Raw genomic sequence first — 21,337 nt, forward strand, 5'->3', positions numbered from 1 at the left:
CTGTATGTCCTTTTCCTCAGGATGTATATTTATTTATGTGAATATATGAAAATCAATATTATCCCTGAAAATTAAAACAAAACAATACCAACCAAACAAGGTGAGCTTATTGTCTTGGAATAGCTTATTTAACAGGTCTGATATCACAAATATGTATATCTTTATAAGCTTCACTACGTTCTCTCTGTATAAATTCTCTTTTCCTCTTAGACTACGTCAGATATTGTGTGTAGAATGTTTTACGATGATCCAAGGTGTGCCTAAAGGATGAGATTTCTCCTGGACCGGGACTACCTGTACCTTCACGTGTACCAAAACTTTGCAGAAGATCACTATGTATCCTATAACTTAGTAAATGTGCTAAAACATTGGAAGTTAATTTGCATTTACATTGCATACTACAGTATACAATGATATTATGCCTAGCTTGGGAATTTTGCTTCCAGGCAGAAAAGCATAATCGTCTTTTTTCCAGGCTATGTTTTTCTGCTTTCATGATTCCATACAAACCACTCAGCAGCACCAAAACATGTCTCTATGATTGAAATGTAACAGAGGAACAATCTAGTCTGTTAATCTGGATCTTTCAGGCCTAGAATGGAAGGATAATAAATGACACCTGCCAATTGCCTTAGGCCAAAGCATGCCTTTTGACTCTAACGATCTAATTCAGCTATCTACTTTGTCCCAAAGTCAGCCTTCTCATTCTCTGTGGCCCTGGGGACTCAAATGAACACACAGGAGGTGATGAGGGCTAGCACCAGCTCTATCATTGATGGCCGCACTCTCTAGGCCTTAGTGTCCATGGCAAGGAAATGATGTGGCTTGATGGTCTCTTCCAGGTCTTGTATCTTATGTTCAGTGTGTGTGCATGTTGGAATTTAGAACAGGATTTCTTGGTCATATGTGTGAGATAATTCCAATTGTCTCCAAAATCAGGAGGCGATGGGGTAGGAATAGAAAATTCTGACTGTTGCTTGATATAGACATTTTCAATAAAATCAAGGAAGCTATTTCCAAACGGGAGTATGGCTCAAGTTATAGTCCTGATTGTGTCAGCCCATGAGGGTACTTATTAAAATGCATTTCAGGAACTCTACAGCTGCACACCGGACTCCCTCAGTCAGCATGAAGGGAGGTGGGGCCATGCATCTCATTTACACAAGCACCCCTGGTGGTAAATACCTACGCTGAGGTTGGGAACCCCTAATCTAGGTGAATGAGCACTTTTCTGCTAACCGAAATTTGGTTGGGAGAAAATCATTTAATCTACCCTAAACCTCAGTTTTGTAATAACGGAGGCATTATCTGTCTTTCCCTATTTTCCAAAAAGTAAAAGGGATAGTATCTTGTTAGAGCAGTCTCTTAGAAAACAGCCTCTTAGAAACACAAGCAATTTCCTAGTGACAAATGGATTGTATTTCAAACATAGTTAAACTTGAAACTTAAAATGCTTTCCCCACAGAAATAATCTAAAATAGGTCTTAAGATTTTCAGATCTGTCTGTAAAATTCAGGTCAATCCAAAATGTAGCTGAAATTCTGTACATTTGCAATGGAAACATAGAAGAACACAATGTTATTGGGTTTTGGAGAATAACAGAACCTGTTCTTTATATCTAATTTCACACATATACACATAAACTTCCCTTTTCTGATCTAACTCTCCTTTGCTAGCCCCACTCAACAGTAGCGAGGATGAAAATTATAGCAAAGCTGTTGTTTGTCAGGTACCTTTTTTTCTCTTTTCTTTTTCCTCTTCTCCCCAAAGCCCAAAGTCGTCGTCCCCCTCCCCACCCCCCACCCAATATATAGTTCTACATTCTAGTTGTGAGTGCCCCTGGCTGCACCATGTGGGACCCCGCCTCAACATGGCCTGATGTTTGGTGCCTTGTCTGCGCCTAGGATGGAACCGGCAAAACCCTGGGCAGACAAAGGGGAGCCAGGGAACTCAACCACTCTGTCTGGTACCTTTTGCTCATAATGGGATTCTCAAGAGGAACGAAAAGAAGGACAGATAAAAAGGAAATGTCCTTGCAGACTGGGCAAAAGTTAGAATACCTTTCTGGGTGGGTGAGGTCAGGGCAGAGAAAAAACAGGGAAGAAGAGGATTAAAGAGGCAATGAACGGTGTATGTGAGCAGGTGATGACCTGAAGGGGAAGGTAGGAGAAGAGAGTTGCTTAGGTGTGAGAAAGACTTACTGGGTGTATGTTCACGCCCCGCCCTCCCGCATCCCACTACCCCCCTACCCCCGACCCCCCAAGCAGAAGAAAGGAACGCTGGGTAAGAGATTTTGTCGATTACCCATAGTTACCACCAGATGGCGAAATTGATCCAAGGCCTCTTGGGGACTGGTCAGTCTATAGAGAGGAGAAGAGAACATGTGCATCGCTTGGTAATTCATTCATTTACTCCACAAATATTTATTGAGTGCCCACCATGTCCCGTGAACTATGCTAGGAAATGATGTTGAAATGGCCAACCAAAGTCCCTGCCCTCAATGAACTTGAAGTTGGGTTAACCAGGCACAAGAGGGGCCCTAGAATATTAGCTAACGTTCTTATGTAGCGAGATACAGGCTGGCTCCTTTGGTGACTTGCCTCAATCAACCCAGACAAAACCAAAGATAGACCCAGTAGTTCTTTTTCTCTACTAACCTTCCCACACTCTGGAAGGAGTGCCTCACCGGCTTCTGCTCCACCCCATCTCTTGGTCTTTCAGGACCAAGTCTTTAGTCTTCCTTCAAATAAAGACATATTAGCCTTTGGCCTCCTGCCTTCAAAATGTTGATCTTGGCTAGGTGAGCAGTATTTATCCGATTAACCAGAGAGGAGGTGTTACAGAATTCATCACCCCTTGTGATCGCTTGCATTTTAGGTGGGGACTTTGTCTTTTTCTTTGCTACCATGCCACAGCCCAGGAACATCTAACCTTTCCTTGGGTAATGGACACCTCTTGCATTCTTAGCAAAGCTGTGCATATTCAACAGGAAAATAATAATACAAACGCATTATATTCCATACCACTTCAGATTCAGGGACACTTGAAACCTATCCTTAGACCACACTAGGCTTTTTAAAAAATTATATAATTAAGTGAACTAACATAAGTCGTGTGAGTTTCTGCAACAACATGACCCATGACCCGGGGCGGGGGCAACGGAGAGGGTTTAAGCAAACTTTTTAGTCTTTCCTAAGCAGGGCTGGTTCCGACCGGAGTCCCCCACTCTGACTTTCCCCAGCGCAGACACCTGACTGCTTGGTCTCCCTTCCCCAGTCGGGCCGTCGTTTCTTAGCCTTTGTCACCTGGCCCCGCGCCCCTGCATTTGGACTCCGCTTTCCGTCCCACAGCTCCTCTTCGCGTCTCATTTTCTGCCTCCCTTAGGCGTTCCCTCCGGCTTCTCTTCAGGGTGACCTCATCCCTTTGTTTCTCCTCGGCTGCCACCCGTCGGCCGCTCCCTGCGCCCCCACTCCGGACTCCGGGCCGGGCTGCGGGCGGGGCCTGGCCGCCGGGACCCAGGGACCGCAGGGAGCACAGGGCGTGGCTCGTACCGCTCCGCCGAGAGCCGCCCGCGCCCCGCCTCCACCGCCCCAGACCGCGGGGGCAGCTTGTGGCTGCCCCGGAACGAGGAGGAGTCTTATTTTATTTTAACGAACCTCCACAAACTCTTGTTTGGGAGATAATTGCTTCTTTCAGTGGCTCGGAGAACAAAAGCATCCGCCGGTGCCCCAGGCCTTTGCAAGGTAGAGCAGCCGCGAGGCACGAGGGGCGCGCTCCCTCCTTCGCCCTTCATTAGTCTGTCGGCCTTCACCTTCCGCCCGCAGCAGCAGCAGCAACTTGCTTCCAGGGACGGAGCCCTCAGTCACGTCAAGGTTACACAGCGGGTGGGGAAGTAAGAGGAGAGAAAGCTGGGTCAATTGGAAGTCGCATTCCTGTCCCTCCCAGTTTTTTCTTGTTCGGAGGCTGCAAAGAGCACATTAGCATTCCTCGGGCTCTTCGCGCCTGTTTCTCTAGCACGAGAAGGGGAGATGCAGAGCGGCGGGCAGGAAGGTTTCTGTATGTCAGCAGGAAAAAAGCTTTGGAAACTAAACAGGAATGCCTGGCCATTGGAGTATGGCAGAGGCGAGAAAACCAGCTAAGGTCAGGGCCTGAGACTATGATCCTTCATCACTAAAGAAAAAGTTATCTGTGCTTCTTCACTTGAGCTTTCCATTTCCCATGATGAAAGGCAGGCTCCATAGACAATTGCAAGTGAGGTTCTTTGGCTTGGGGTAGGGTGGAATGGGGGGTAGGGGAGATGACGCAGGAGGGAAGAATTGAGATGACTTCCCTAAGTGTGGCCAAATTTAGACTTGCTGTGAGATTTTTCTCTTAGCCTGAAAACACATGGCACTAGTATGTCGTCATTCATTCAATAATGTTGTTGAAAAAATGATTAAAGAAGACAATTTACGTGATGCAAACAAACTTTATTGAACAATTCATGAAGTGGACATGAATTGTGACCCCTTCCCAAGGGTCCAGAAAACTGGAAAATGCGGCGGAAGGCAGGAAGCTTTTGTGCTAAAAAATAAGGAACAAGGAAGCAAGTATAGAGCCCAGAGTTGGCTTGGCATTTGGAGATTTGGCTGAGTTGGTATACTGCGGATCTGTTCAACAGAGCATTTCCAGGGACATGAAACTGGTTTGCTGACATGGCACCCCAAGCAGGAGCAGCTCCATCTTGAGCCTAGAAATTTATTTCAGTAACATGTATTGAACAGTGAACTCTTAATCTGTGAGGGACTTTGTCTCGGCCTGTAAATGACCTCAGGTCCACTAGAGAGGATAGCCAAAAAGAGGAGAAAGAGAAAGCCTAGGTGTCAGGCATTGAGCTACTTAGGGCCTGGATGGGTCCCTGGCCCTAGAGTCTGATAACTATGAAGGGATCTGGGAGAATGGAGGAGCCACAGAGGAAGGCCAACCGCTTACAGGTACGGAGAGTCAAAGCTGATGGGGGTTGGCGCTTTCCCTCCCTGTGTTCTGACCTCTTTTTCTTGCTTAAATAGGTTGAAACCAACTGTGGCAGAGAATGAGTGATTTTCTTATCTTATTTATTTTTAGCATTCTTGTTTTTTTCCCCCACTAGGACAGTAGATTTCATTCAGATTTTCCGCACAGACTGATAACTGGGCTTTAAAAAAAATTGTCAAGTACGACGTTCCCTTAGAATGCTTTACTGTCTCCTTATCGAGGCTTTGGGGAGGGTGCAGCTTTTTGCTCACTGATGGTTGATGTGTTCCTGCGTTCTGAGAGGGTTGGAATTAGGTGCCTAAAGGAAGGCAGTATCTGCTTTCCTGATGTGGTGGGACATTTATAGTTCAGAGTAGCACGAGTCATGTCATCCTGAACTGTGCAGAGTCAAGAGTCTCGGTGCATGGCAGGCTGGCCAAGGGACAAAGTCTGTGCTCCTTCAGTTTGGTGATCCCTTGTGGGGACTGGTACATTGGAGAAAGATCTTAGTCTCATGATATGTTCAATGTATATAAATAATTTTAGGAATTAAGTGACAGTAGAGGCCAAAGTGTGTGGGGGAGACCCTGTCTGTTCCAGAGTAGGATTAGAGCACAGTCAACTTCTTTGATGCTTTCTTCTTTAGGAAAATAGGAGAATGGAACATATATACATTTGCACACAATTAGGGCTTTGATACTTTGAATGTTTGTGTCTTAAATCTCCTGGTCAACTCCCTTAATGTACAGACAGAGAAACTGAGGCCCAGAGAAGTGAAGAGACTCCCAGGAGGTTGCAGTTAAGTTGGGACACGTCAGGTTTGCAGACCTGGTCTCCTGATTGCTAAACCAGGGCTTTTGTTAATTTGCCTGCTGCTTCTTACTTCTCTGAATTTCGTAACAGAGGCATCTCAGAAATTGTTCCTTTTTTTAAAGAGGTATTCAAAAGGAACTGTGGATTTCCCAGGACAGGTATATTTAGTCTGAGTGTTGTAGGCCAGTACATTTCACACTGCGATATGCAAAAGATTTATTAAATGCACGTCCTGATTCAGTAGATCTGGGGCGCAGTGGGAGTGCATTGCCACCCAGCTCTCAGTGATACAGATGCTGCTGGTCCGCGTGTTGAGCAGCAGAACTGTGGACAGCATCCTTCCTCAGTGCCTTTCCTTTCTCATGGGCAGAATAGTCCTGGGGATTTAAGGAGTCTTTTTATTCCTGTTAGCGGGTCACTGTGCTCCCTCAGCTAATCTCGGTGGCTTTCACCGCTTTGTCCTCACCCAAACCTGAGATGGTTAGAAATAATCCGTAGAGACAGATAGCTTGAGCTGGAGGGTGTGATCTTTTGTCTAGTGACTTAGCACTGTCTAACTTGGTTCCACAAAGCCTTTCACTCATAAGCAACTTGCTCAACTCTGATGGTTAAAAAAAGTCTTTTTTTCTCTCACACAAGTGTCCTCCCAGCTGCAGCTCATTTCTCTCCTTCTAGGAGCACAGCTGGCATCCTGCTAGCTCACAGCGTGGCCCACCCCCTGGGGCTCCGCAAGTCTCTTTGTGCGTTTTCCCACCACTCATTCTGTCCTGCACTTCTCGAGCTGCGTGTCATACCCGGATTCAGGTCTGAGAGCCTCTGTGCACCATCTGAGCTGAACACCCAGCTCAATGCTAACAGGGCAGAGCCCCTTCTAAGGCAGACGAGCTTTTGGGTCACCCATTCTCACTTCTCTGAAGTTTGCCTGCCTCTGAGGCACCTCTGCCGTGGCTCTGACGTGTGAGAGCTCATTTGCCCTGTGAGCTCATTTTCAATCTTTCTTATTATAAGCTGTTTTCAGAAAAGACATAGAATTTAATCCAACTATAGTACATATTCACCAGGCATTTGTGAAGGCCTTACTATGTGAAACAGTGACAGAGAGGCTGTCGAGTGGTAGAGTGTAAGCTGCAGAGTCAGACTGCAAAATAGCCAAATCGTAGCTCTACCCCTTCTTAAATATGGAGCCTCCCCAAGGATTAGTTTTGTCATCTCTAAGAATAATAATACCTACCTCATGCATTTGTTATGAGATTTTCCAGGCAAAACTTTTAGCTCAGAGCCTGGCACAGGGTGATCAATAAACGTGAGCCTCCACTATTATTATTAATAAGGCAATATTCCTGCCTTCAAAGAGGTTACAGAATAATGGGGAATTTGGGGAATAAGTACCTCGTGATTACAGTGTAAAACAAACAAACGAAAAAAAAAATGAAAAAAATAACCAGGCACGCAGTGGGAGTTTAACATAAAGGTATACTCTGCTCCAGAGACTGGCAAACTAGAGCCTGTGGGCAAAGAATGGTTTTTCCATTTTTAAATGGTTGACAGAAAATCAAAAGAGTAATGATATTTTGTGGCACCTTAAAATTATATGAAATTCAAATTTTATTGTTCATAAAGTTTTATTGGAACACAGCCACACTCATTCATTTATGTAGCATCTATAAGCTTATTTCATGCTACAATAACAAGAGTTAAGTAGTTGCGACAGAGACCATATGGCCCAGAAAACCAAGAATGTTTACTATGTGGCCCTTTGCAGAAAGAGATTGCTGGGCCCCAATAGTTCATGTGGGGTGATGCAAGAAAACTCTCCAACCAAGGAGGTGAAGATTAGGATGAGTCATGAAGCGTATGAGGGGTTTCAGCGAACATGTAAGGCAGAGAGATGTTTGAGGGACCACATCGCAAGTGAGGTCACAGAGCTCAGGGAGTGTGGAGTGTGTTCAGGGAGTGGCATGTGGATCTACTTGGCTAAAGGAAAGGGTGTGCTAACAAGAGAAGCAGGAAGGGCAGACTGGGTCCATTCCGTGAATACCTCAACTGCTAAAGCAATGCACATCTTCTTTTATTTTTTTAAATATGCTCCTTTTTTTGGTAAGGAAGATTGGCCCTGAGCTAACATCTGTTGTCAATCTTCCTCTTTTTTTTCTTTTCTTCTCCCCAAAGCCTCAGTACGTAGTTGTATATCCTAGTTGTAGGTCCTTCCAGTTCTACATAGGATGATGCCTCAGCTTGGCTCGATGAGCAGTGCTAGGTCTGTGCCCAGGAGCTGAACCCGCAGACCCAGGGCCACCAAAGCAGAGTACGTGAACTTAACCACTACGCCACCCACCAGCCCCTGCGCATCTTCTTAACTTGATAAGCAATGGGAACATTTAAATTTTGTGGTTTTTTTGGCCAGGGGGTTGGGGGTGTTGGTGGGGAGAGGGTATGTTATGATAAAACCATAACTCTGTTTTAGCTTAATCTAATCAAACATGTAGCATAGAGTGGAAGATGGACCAAGTAAGAGATCTTCAATAGTGTTAGTTTTCAGTGTCAGGTTTTTTTTTGTTTTTTTTTTTTTTTATAAAGATTTTATTCTTTTCCTTTTTCTCCCGAAAGCCCCCCGGTACATAGTTGTATATTCTTTGTTGTGGGTCCTTCTAGTTGTGGCATGTGGGATGCTGCCTCAGCGTGGTTTGATGAGCAGTGCCATGTCCGCGCCCAGGATTCGAACCAATGAAACACTGGACCGCCTGCAGCGGAGCGCGCAAACTTAACCACTCGGCCACGGGGCCAGCCCCTCAGTGTCAGTTTTAAACCTTAAAATCAGGCAATGATAAAGTTCCAAGGTAGAATTTCAGACATTTGGTAAAAGGAGAATCTTTGTCTAGGCCTTCTCTACACACCCCCTCCACAGCCGCCTCACTTATTACGCTGATTCTCCACAGTGATTTAAACCTTCTCTGGTATGTTTCTGGGGCGCCCCTGTACCATGGCACAGCCAGGCTGATGTGCACCCGTTTACCAGAGGCTTCATGGCTACCAGGCAGTTTCATTCTGTTAAGTTCACTGGGCTTTGATGTGACTTTTAGCTGTGAGTTTGGCTTGGTGAGAAACAAGGGAATTATTCTAGCTTGGAGCCATGGAGCTGCCCTAACCACGGGGGAAGATGGTCTTTGGATTGCCCCGGGAATCTTTTATTCCTAGTCTTCCTTCTAGTCCTGAGCTGACCCAGGAACACTGGGAATCACTGACTTCTGATGAGTAAATACGAATTATGGGAAGAGTGCCTGCATCATCCTGCCTTCCTGGACCTCTCAAGCTCAGGACAGTCTCCAAGCCTCCCCGTGTTAATGACACGTCTGTAAAGCTCCCCATTTTTTGGAGTTTCACAGTGCCAGGCACAGACTTAGTGCTCTGTCATGTTACATCACTTGGGGTCATATGACATCACTTGTGAGAAGGTTATGTCACATCTCATAGTTTGTGCATTTCATTGACCTCAAGCCCTCAGAATCAGTCTTAATGTTTCCTTATTTTTATCCAATTTAGCCTAATTGTTCTGGCTCAAGGATCAGGTTACCTTAAATCCTTGGATGGCAAGTTCATATGGATTAGTTCAGAAGTTGTAGAATTTGCCTCCCTGGTTTCAAAAACAGGTAAGAGAGAATTTTCTCTCTTTGTTGGCTCTGAAGGGTGCAGCGTTTCTCCCTGCAGAAACACAAAGTGAGAGGTGTGCTGGTTGTTTGTACCACGATGAACACTGTCACTGAATTCCTCCAACGAGGTGTGCGGCATAAATAGTATGGTATTTTTTGAGAATATAATCAGAATAACAAATATGGTGTCCGTGAAATGGTTCACTACAATTGTATTTCAGGAACTCTGGCTGAATTTAAATTCTCAGATGAGAATAAATCGTAGAACCTGTTTATACACCTCCTCAGCTCCTTCCTTCTGATAAGAATGCGGAAGGGTCACTCCAGTCTATTCATTTGCTTTTCTCACTTAATTAAACAGCTGTAATTCCTGACCTGAGGCCCTGCTCCTCCCAGCTCCCTCAGGATTGCTTCTTCTGCTGTCTGATATTTTCTCTCTCCTGCTTTCAGAATTAGTAGGAAACCTGGTCTCTGGGCTATTCTCAACATCTCAAGTGTGAATCTTGCCTGTCAAAAGCTTCACAAGGAAAATGAGTCACAGCATCACCTGGGTGATGTCAGGATACCACAGCCCCTGCTTTGAAAATGTATTTGTACTTTTCTGTTGTAAAGAGATTTTGACAGGGGAAGATGAAATTGGGGTGACGGCTCTGAAGCCAGGTCCTGTAGACACTTGGAACCAACCCAGTGATGGCAGGCATCTGGACTCTCCCGCCCTCCACTCCCCTTTTCACCTTGCCCGGGAGTATTAAGGAAAAAACCTGCAGAGAGTAGATCAGCCCCGTGTTCCTAGGGTCTTTTCACCTCATGTGCAACCTATACAAGTATTTCAAGTTCAAATCCTGGCTCTCTGTGTCATTGTGAGCAAGTTACTCAGTGTCCCTGTGCCTCAGTCACTTCATCTGTAAAAGACTAGTACCCATTCCATAGCCTTGTTAGAATTAAATTAGTTAATATATATATTTAATAAATATAATTTTGTGTGTGTATATATATATATATAAGTCATTTAATAAAGTGCTTAGAAGAGTGCTTGGCACATAGTACTATATAATTTTTCAGTTTATTATGAGTATTATTTTCTCCAAGGATCTGAGGGCATTTTACAGTCTTTACCATTGAAGAGGTTTTTTTTGTTTTTAGGAAGGGAACATTTATTATTTTTATTAAATGTACATAGTCCTGAAAAATCCCTCCAGGAGCTGTCAAAGAGAGAAAACTATAAAATATTTATCAAATAATGTGCCCAATCCCTCGACTCCAGAAAGTAGCAATTTTCACTTCATTCGTATTGTCTTCTTCCAAACAATTATTTATTGAGCTCTTACGTACCAGGCACTTTACAAACACTATTTCCTTTCACCCTTAAGAAATTCTGCATAGTAGGTACCAGCATCCCGATATGAGGAATAAATAAATTGAATTCTAAGGAAATCCAGTGGTTTACTCCAGGTCATACATTTAAGCAGTGGCTGAGCCAGGATTTGAACTCAAATTGTTTGACCCCAAACCCACGCCGGGGAAAACATAATCAATGAGTGTCAGTGACTGATGACCGAGAGAGAACTGGATGCCAAAGATGAAGGAAGAGGCAAGAAAGGAAGAATGACAAGGACAATAACATGAGCAAATTTAGACTCAGTTGTGATTTACAGATTCTTCTGGTGTCTTATATATTTGCCCTTAAACTGTCTAGCAGCTTGGGGATAGAAATCCAGTTAAAATGGAAGTCTATTTGTCCTCAAACTGTATGCCCTTTCCCTGACATCCACCTCCCCCTGAACAAAAACATTCAATTATTTTTCCCACCATGGAAGAAGATGAAAACGTATCTCCTAGAATCAGAGAGAAAACATGTTTGCTCTTGTTTTAGATTTCTCAAGTACCTTTCTAAATGGGCACTTCCCTGGTGATTGATAGAGAACATGAAGGCATGTGCAAATCATGCTGATAGATAGCAGTGCCCATGCAAAATCCTCCCACTGGCCACCTAATGTAAATAAGTGTTCTGTAAAAAGCAGGCGGCTTGCTGCACTAGTGCCGTTTTAAGAAAAATCACCTAGCTGCCCACTCCACATGTGTCCCTGCCCCTAATTCCTCCTACACAGAGATTTTAGAGCCACCTCTGTCATAAGATCTGAAATGTAGACCAATTCTGTTAATTAAAAAGTACTTCAACTAGTCATAGTGCTGATATTAGGATTGCTACTTATTCAGTGACACTTTCTGAGTGTTTAGTGTTGAATCCTTAGATTGAATTCTCTTTTAGTTTCCTCAGAATGTAGGAGATCGAGGCCTAGGTTTGAGACTCATTCTGCCATTTGTAGGGTTTTCCACCAACCTGTTTCAGTTTCTTCATTTTGTAAAGGGGATAACGTACTTGCTTAGCCTACTTCATTGTAATTCCTTGAGGAACGTTTTTATGAAGTTGAACGTACTTCATAACCTAATATAAAAATATGAAAAGCATAATATAAAAATTCAAGCTACTGTCATTGTTTTTTTTTAATTTAGCAACTGGAGTCCCAAGTTCTTTTCCATCTCGAATCCACTAGGCTTTAAAATGACATGCGCCCTGATGACACATATTATGTACCCTCACTAGATATTAGTCACAATGACACATTGGTTAGAAATGAAAGTCCCAAATCATGATGTCCCTCTCTCCTCAGGACCAGATGCTCCTAAGCTAATCCCCCACAAAATGTCTGGCAGCTGCATTCACAGCTTTCACGAGACATGAGTATCACCAGACATGAGTAATTAGAGTAGCTCTCAGCACCTGCACAGGCAATTGTGTTACTGGATGTGTAAGCGATATAGTGGATCAGTGAGATAGATATATGCAATAGTACCTAAATGAGATGTGTGTGTGTGGGGGGGGGGGGATGGGGGGTTTTCAGGTGAAGGGCATATATTTTGAGAATGAATACACTTTTAGTCTAAGTGAGTTTCCATCAACAAGATGCTGGCCCATATGGAGGTTTAAGGATGGATAATGTTGGATAGAATTGGTGTGTGTTAGGTGGTGGAGGAGTGGGATTATGATTTATCCTTGACAATGTAAACAGATTTGCCCCCTTCCCAAGGATGGGAAAGACTGGATTGAGTATTGCGGCACATTTTGGACAGTTTGCTACTGATCTCTTTGAGGATAGATTGCTCAATAGTGCAATAGAATTAAGGAACTGGACTCACTCTCCCCGCCCTCCCAAGACTCCCAACAATCATGGCGATGAATCAGGTGTCATGGCCAAACCTTCTTTGGTATTTATCTTATTAACATGTCTTGACTTTGGCTAATGATAATGTAGAAATACTCTGAGATGATAGTGATGATGACAATGATTATGATAAGAAAAATGGTAGCAGCTACCCCTCTTTTAGCATGTACAATGTGTCGGGGACTGTGCTAAGAAGTTTGTGTACATTAACCCATTTAATCCTCATAGCAACCCAGTGAGATAGCCCTGATATTCCCCCCTCTTATAGATAAGGAAAGTAAAGCTGACTTGCCCAAGGTCAGGAGCTAGTAGTTAAGTGGCAGAGCTGAGATTTAAACCTACACATGTCTAACTCTGCAGCCTGTGCTCTTACACACCAGGGGATATTGGCTTCCCACATTCTATCTTTAAAAGCACTGGGTGAGGAGTAGGATTGAGGGCAGGCTCTGTCATTTACAAGCCAGATAACGCTGGGCCCTTTCTGGTTCCTCAGTTGTCTCAGTTATAAAACAGACACAGGGATATGGTCCTCACATGGTTATGATGAGGATTGAATCGACAGACTAACTGTATATGCTGTACACTCATAAGTGTAAGAGGACAGAGGATACGACTGTGGGAGAGTGGCTTGATGAAGACCCCAAGCATTAGTTTCCCAGAGAGAAGCAAGGATACCCAGACAGTTAGCTGGGTGCTGCCTATTATTTACATGTTCTCTGACCACTAACATAGAGTGGCATGTAGTTACTTAACAATATCTACAAATAAATATTTTTGGAGCATCAACCGTGTGCCAGCATTATTTTAGCTACCAGGGCTTTGAGGATTGTACAAAACTGATAAGGCCCTGCTCTCAGAGTTTACAGTCCAAGGGAAGTTTCATTTAATAATGAAATAAAAAAGTATATCAGGTGATTATAAACACAGAGACGGAAAAGCAAGGTAAGTAGACCAAAAGTGACAATATTTGGGGAAGAGCACATATTCGAGTGAATGAGGAATGTCTCATTCATTTATTCATTGAGCAAAATTTATTCAAGTACTACTGACTAAGAATGTAATTTATGAAAGAGATTTAATTAAGAAAAAATAAATCAATAATCATTATTTAGTATAGTAAGAAGAGAATAGTAGTTTAAATAAATACTTATTTCCTCGTATCCTGTATTCCTGAGCATCCAGGAAGAGACATTTTGTGGAGTCTTACCTGGAAGGAAAACAGTTTTCTACCAGGTCCCTTGGGCTTGAGTTTCTCTTCCTGCTGGTTGGCTCTCGGCACCTTCTCCAGCAGCTCAGGTGTGGTTTGCTCTTGGGAACTCTCAGCTGGGATGAGTTCGCCTGTGATGGTGGTACAGGGGCCACCTGCTGGTAGCTGGCTTTTCCATCTTCTTCCAGATGTATTGACTGCCTGCTGTTCTCCCTCTTTTTCCTCTTGTTAGCAGAGGAGGCCTCATGGTCCCTCTCATGGTTTGGTGTGTGATCTTAGCCTTCTCAGCAACCTGATGGGGAGTCCCTCCCTTTTGTTCGTGGCTCAGTGGCTGCTGTAGGCACAGAGACCTCTCCAAGGGCAGGGTTTAGTGTCCCCCTCACCTTGTCCACCTTTCCCTCCTTTGAGCGTGCCACTTCAGGAGGTAGCGAACACTTGTAGAGGTGGCGAACACCCGTAGAGGTAGTGAAATGCAGCAGACAATGCTCATCAGAGGGTGGAGCCCCTTCCTCCCAGAGCTGACTCTCAGCAGGTGTTTGCTTGGGCATCAGTGCCTTTGACCTTTGATTCAATCAGGTGAGTACTTATGTCCTCCATACCCAAAGGTGTTCTGAAAGAGTTTAGTCAAATTATTCTGTCCAGCATGTGCCCTGATAGATGAAGCAGCATAAGTATGTGCCTTATCTCAGCGTCGGGCTCTTCCCAGCCCTGGTTTGAGCAAAGGGGGCTTCCTTTTTCAAATAACTAAGGGACTAACTAAGGTTGTAGGTTGTCCCCAGCCTACAACCTTAGGCTCTGGGGCTTATTATACAGATTAAGTATAAATAGAGAGAAGAGGAGAGTCTCCAACAATCCCCCAAGAATACTTTCACCTGTCTTACTAATTGAGAAGCAGAGATAGATATTTGAAAAATAATGTGATTGATATGACTCTAGCCAACCCATAGATAAGACAAATATGTCTGTTGTCTTTATCTTAGATTTATTACCATTTCAAAGTGGTTTTGTAAATTATCCTTATCAATGTCATTTCTATAGCTTTGTGACTTCTCTTCTTGTCTGACTCCTGCTCATTCATTTCTATAATTGGTTTTGTGTTCAGCCTCACCATAGGAAGTCAGTTATTCAGTTAGCTGTTGGGGAAACATATCCCTGTCTTAGTCAGAAGACTAAGGGAATGAAAGATTTTAACAAAAGTTGACAAAGTGGAATCCCAGACTTCTTTGTCTGTCATCATCTTTCTGAAATGGCACTAATGGAGATGTTCAAATTTTGGATTAATTCAACAAATATTAATCAAGCATCCACTATGTACCAGACATCATTCTAGAAACTGGGGATTCAGCCATGAACAAAATGGACAAAGTCTTTCATATGCTGACTTTTATCTGTTAGGAGGTGCCAATTATAATATGCTCTTTGCCTCTTCTCTGTGTTCTTTGTGGGACAAAGAGTTATAAATATACAGAATAAAATAAAAGATAACACTTTTAAGTGGAAACTGAATTCTCCTCTATAGTGCTTTATACTGTGTCGAATATGCCATTTCATATTCTTTTGAAAGCAGATGGGCGGTACATGTTAAATAAATTATATATGAAAGTAAGCCGAAGACCCTTATCTTAATCACCAGCTATTATCTGAAACAGTTAACTTTTTTATTCCCGTTTCCAATAAGAGATATTTGGTTTTCTTACATAGCAAGTCAATCAGTGAGCATTTCTTGCCCACTTACTGTAACTCTAGAGCTGCAGCAATATGCTGCACCCTTCATTTGGTGGGAAAAAGAGAGTTCCCTCACTACTGCTCTGCCAGGATTTGCAAGATCACTCGTGATGTCTCACATCTCCCTGGAGAATTGCCTAGTCCTCATATATTTGTGCTCCCACCTGCCCAGGAACTGGAAAAAAGACTTCTCACTGGACTGAAAATCAGACTTGAAAAGAGTGATGACAATTATTGGCAAAAGCACACAATTTCATTCCTTCTACCTGCATCCTGCTCCCCATCCCCTCATACCCTTAGTTAGATCTTCACGCCTGATTCAGTGTTGAGGGAACCATATGTGTCTAAGCTGTGCTGATTTATCCTTTAAATGACACCTTCTCCCCTACCACGGCCCAGAAACCTGAAGACACTTCATCTAGAAACTAGAGGAGGTTGACTCACTCTCCTCATTCTCCTCCATAAGGAGAATTTCACTGGATTTCTGATCTGTGACTAGGTTTAAACAAAGTGCAGAAGCCCCACTGTCAACTCCTAAAAGACTTGGACATTTTTCCTAAAGTGTATGCTTTCAACTGTGTTTAAAATCAACTATGCTTAAAAATAGAGTGAAATTTTTTTATGTGAATTTCACCTCAATAAATTATTAATAAAAAATGGAGTGAGCCATAAGTAGATATTTGCCAGATTTCATATATATCAACACTTTATTCTGCTTCCTTTGTGAGCTTCATAAGATTCTGATAGGCATGAAAACTATACTGTGTTAAAGAAAACTTTGCTTAGGATATTTCTGGCCCTTCAATTTTGTTTCTCAGAAATAGCTTTTGCTCAATCAAATTGAAAATATTTTGGTTTACTAAAGATGTTCTTAGAAAGAATATCTGCTGTATACCAATGATTTTTTTTAAAGTATTTAAAATTTAATCCTGTTTAAGAGAAAATTTGAAGTATTATAAAAATAGTATTTGTAGCTGGCAGAAGTAGATACAGGGCTAAGTTTTTCTGTGCTCAGAAGGTTGAGGTAATCCTATGGTAACTGGAAAACATTAATTGAATTGAGGTATCCCAGTTGAACGGATGACGTTATTTTAGTTCTGAAAGTCAGGCATTCATAGATTTTTGCCTAGAGCTCTTTTGGAACATAATGAATGAAAATGTTTGGACATTGTAGAATGAATGCTAAGTTGTCCACTCCCCCTTGCCCCAGAGTGAAAGGAAACTATTGACCATAGCACCAATATTGGGTATTAAATAACTACTTCTTGTATTTGGCTTTCTTATCTGTGATTCTTAAATATTGATGAAGACTATTGCCCTTTCACCTATTGATTTAGAAATTTGATTACGTTCCAACAAGTTAGCATCATGGTACTCTTCATCTTTTTCAGACAAATATTCATCCAAGATTTTATCCTTGGTTGAAAAGTGAAGATATCACTTACTCTGGTTTCCTTTAAAACTTCATAAATTACAGAGCTCTCGAACAAATTGGCGAGTAAAAATGCTAAGCTATAGCAATGGAGATTCCTGAAAAAGTTATTCCAACTTGTAGTGATATTCTTCCTACATATAATGCACTGCATTGGGACGTCCTCCAATTCACAGATAGCAGCAATCCTATGTAAAAATGAAAGAGAATTTTTTCAGAGTTCAACACAAAGCTTATTTGTGGCAAGACTGAGTTTAAAAAATAGATCTGTCTTAAGAGACTTATGAACTCACTTTTTAGTCATTGAATACCAGGATCTTCTTTTTCAGGATCTCCTTCTTCTATATTCACATATTTAGACTGTTGGTCTCTCCCAACAAAATACATTCCTAGTCCAATTACTTCTAGTACCATGGAAGAAATTTTACCAGAAAATAACCTGTAGTTTAAGCCACATTAATAGAACCCATTACAAGTACAAAAAAAAGACACACATACTTTCACAATCCAGGACTATCTAGCTTAAGACTCAGTTTTTTCTTAAAATATCTTTGTTTCTGGATGTCTCTGTTCAATCACTTAAGTCTGATCTCGTTGTAAGCTGACTTTTTCCCTCTCTTCCCCTCCGCCCTCCCCTCTCTTCCCTTCCACTCTCTGCTCTCCTCCCCTCCCCTTCTCCTCCATTCCCTTTCCCTTCCCTTTCTGTCCCTTTTCCTCTGACTATCTGAAAAATTTGTATTAGTTGTATTTTTTCAATCAATCTATAATATCCAGTTTCCCTAAATCCTTACTGATAGTAGGTCGTGCGGCACTTCCTCCAGAGTGAGCTGCATGCCCATGGAGTACTTTGAGCACCTCCGTGGGTGTATCCACCTATCTGGGTACCTAGCTCTTGTAAGATTGTCTTCAGCTCTCTCTCCTAACTCTGGTCTTTATGATTCTTTCCCTTCCTGACCACCTCTTCTCCTCTTCTGTCCCTTACCCTCCTGGATTGTTCAGGTGAGACTGGTCCTACAATCTTGGCATCGAAGTCTAGTCTGAGCATTTCTAAATAGTCATTTTACATAGATGCTGTGTACATAAGCTTAAGTCCTAATAACTTGCATTTTGAAAGTTAAAGTGGCAGATGATCTGAGAAACAGAGAGAGAGAGGTGGGCAGGAGGGAAAGAATTGGGAAGAACTCTTCCTTTATCCACGTAGAGTTTCTTTCTTTATATCATACAGACTCTCAGCTTCCTTCTTTTTATGTTTTTCAGCTTTTTAAGAGTTTTATCCCCTTTGCTTTGTGTTCTTAAAGAGAAAAGGGGTCTCTAAAATTGTAGCTTTTTGAGTCACTAGAGGGTCTTTTCTGAATACTTGCCCATTCTGAAATAATTGGTTTGTCTACTTTCACAAGGAGCAGTATTAGTATTAAAGAACCAGTTGGCATCAGTGCCCAAGTGTAGATGTCCTATCGTATAGGATGGTGCCTCATTCAGAAAACTCAAGATGGAGTAAAATAAATTAACAACATCTTGGCTCCATGCTCCATTCACAACTGTTAATTTAACAGGGTTATGCTTCCATCTCTGAGCAGAGAGCTCCTGGCAGGGACAGCTGCTCCCGTGCCCCAGATTGTGCTGTGTGCATCCCAGTAGGAGTCATCAAGAGCAGCGGGATAGAGGGAAGGTGGTATTGCATCAGAGACCTGAGCAATGTCTCAGCATGGCACTGGGAGGAGGGAGTGGAACGGGCCTCTCCAGGGTGCTTTTCATCCGTTCTTTCATTCTTTGTATGGATACATGCACAGTTCACTGAGGAGGAAGAAAAACTTTTCTTGAATTTTACAGGGAAATTGTCAATCTGGCTTTTACTTTCAGATGTAGGTAGTTTCAAAAATACCTTTGTATCCACTAGCATGTAGATGGACCTACATAGTGACAGGCCCGTGTGCTTGTCCAAAGAATGTCAAACAGGCCTACATCATGATTCACAGGATCTGGGTCACTGGGGCAGAGCTGGTATGACAGGTGGAAAACATATCCTTGTGTTGGCCTGCTATGGCTCACCTCCTAAACTGGAGCAAAGGCCAAGTTCAGGCCAAGGTCAAGATTGGGGTCAAGCACAGGACGTGGTACATGATAAGCACTCTCTTATTATGAGTGTTTTGAAGGAAATTTGCTGCATTGTTCACTGCTGTATTTCCCCAGTGCCTAGAACAGTGTTCACAGAAGTGAACCAATTTAAACGCTCTAAAGTTAAAGGAAGAGGTGAATGGATACTATAAATAACCACACTGGGACACCATGATGAGCAATGGCGCTATAGAGAATTTTGTGTACTTGCCTATACATTTCTTTCCATGATTATATCTTCTATTCCTTTCTTCTGCTTTAATTTCCCTGTGCAAAAAAGTAACTGCAGCATATGTTATCCTGTAAATGTTGAGGTCAAATGGTAAAAATTTTGTATTCTTGTCTCTTCCTTTCAGTTCTAGCTCTATTGATGGTAATATAAAACTAATTTTAGATTTAAATTGCTTTGGGAATAAGAAATTGTGATTTAGTGAATATACACTGCTCTTTCAAAAGTGGAAATGGTATTTTCCATTTTTTTTTTTTTAACTCAAGGATAATGGCCCTTTTCTGTATTCAGATTTTGAAGGTCTGGTATGTTGATTACTGATGTTAGACCACACACGGGGAAAACTGGGCATCATTTTGTGACCAGCATTCTGAGTTGTCCCATTCTAGACAAATCTCCCAGACCCCTGGAACTCATCTGCATTTTACACAAAACCCTGATGGAATTTGTTGTCTAAACATTTATCATACTCTTTGCCCCAAATCTATTGGTTTCCTGACCAGACTTGAAATCTTGGGGAAAAAAAAAATCTTGGGTAAAGGTTTTCCATAATAATTTTTAAATCATGAAGTTTTGCACGGAGTCCGTCTCAGAAACTCTGAAAAACCAGTATCTTTCGGAGCTCTTTGATTAAAACCTAGGGCAAATGTGATTTGAATCGTCAAGGAACATCTATAAAAACACTGCCTTAAGTTTGGCAATAGAGATACATTGAGCTGGGGAAAGAAATGCATATAAAATAATGCCAGTGATTCTGGGTGGCCCAAAGGACATTAGTTTTCTCATAAAATAATGTGTTCTCTACTCAGTTCTCCACTGTGGAGAGAGAGGAGGCTTGATTTGAATTTCCACAATATTGTTGATATCTGTGCCTGGCACAGAATAAATCAATAAATATTTCCTGCATGCTGTGGTTTGAAGGAAAAGAACATCATTCCATCTCTCCCTTTCTTCCCCCTTTTCTCCACAAAGGTTGAAAAAAATGATGAAGACCAAAAGATCGAACAAGATGGCATCAAACCAGAGGATAAAGCTCATAAGGCTGCCACCAAAATTCAGGCTAGCTTCCGTGGACACATAACAAGGAAAAAGCTCAAAGGAGAGAAGAAGGGTGATGCCCAAGCTGCTGAGGCTGAAGCGAATGAGAAGAAGGATGAAGCCCCTGTTGCTGATGGTGTGGAGAAGAAGGAGGGAGAAGGTCCCTCTACCACTGAAGCGGCCCCAGCCACTGGCCCCAAGCCTGAGGAGACCGGCAAAGCAGGCGAAACTCCTTCTGAGGAGAAGAAGGGGGAGGGCGCCCCTGATACTGCCACAGAGCAAGCAGCCCCCCAGGCTGCTGCCCCCTCAGAGGAGAAGGCCGGCTCTGCTGAGACAGAAAGTGCCACTAAAGCTTCCACTGACAACTCGCCGTCCTCCAAGGCCGAAGACGCCCCAGCCAAGGAGGAACCTAAACAAGCCGACGTGCCTGCTGCTGTCACTGCTGCTGCTGCTGCCACCACCCCTGCTGCAGAGGATGTTGCTGCCAAGGCAACAGCCCAGCCTCCAACGGAGACTGCTGAGAGCAGCCAAGCCGAGGAGAAGATAGGTGAGCAGCTGTGAGGGTTGGACACTATGGGGTGGGTGGGCCACTCATGATGTTTGGGCTGGGGGGCCTATCCGGAAGGCCAGGCCACCAGGGCCATCAAGAGAGAGGGGAACCATCTAGAAGGTGTTTTCAGGAAATCAAAGGAAGCTGTGCTTAATTCCCCAAAGTGGCAGGACTAAGAGCTAACTCTGGCCACTTACATTCTCAAGTATCTCAAGCCTGAGAGAGAACCCAGGCAGGTCTGTGTAGCAGCCAGTACTAGAAAGATCTGGCAATTATCTTGTTAATTGGATTGGCATAAACAGTAAAACTGGATAATCCTGGTTTAAAAAAAAAATTCTTTGTGCTGGATAGACTAAGTTTAATAA

General features: G+C 42.9%; 1 protein-coding gene across 1 annotated transcript in view; it reads left to right on the forward strand.

The window, feature by feature from the left end:
* Positions 1 to 1,028: 1,028 nt before the first annotated feature.
* Positions 1,029 to 21,337, forward strand: part of GAP43 (growth associated protein 43) — a 62,269-nt gene continuing 41,960 nt past the window's right edge. The window contains exons 1-5 of the mRNA XM_046658803.1: positions 1,029 to 1,068; positions 1,677 to 1,729; positions 3,385 to 3,547; positions 3,697 to 3,884; positions 20,357 to 20,969. Of these exons, the coding sequence (XP_046514759.1) occupies positions 1,029 to 1,068; positions 1,677 to 1,729; positions 3,385 to 3,547; positions 3,697 to 3,884; positions 20,357 to 20,969 (1,057 nt within the window). The remainder of the gene's footprint in view (positions 1,069 to 1,676; positions 1,730 to 3,384; positions 3,548 to 3,696; positions 3,885 to 20,356; positions 20,970 to 21,337) is intronic.

The sequence above is a fragment of the Equus quagga genome, chromosome 4 (assembly GCF_021613505.1).
Source record: "Equus quagga isolate Etosha38 chromosome 4, UCLA_HA_Equagga_1.0, whole genome shotgun sequence".
NCBI lineage: Eukaryota > Metazoa > Chordata > Mammalia > Perissodactyla > Equidae > Equus > Equus quagga.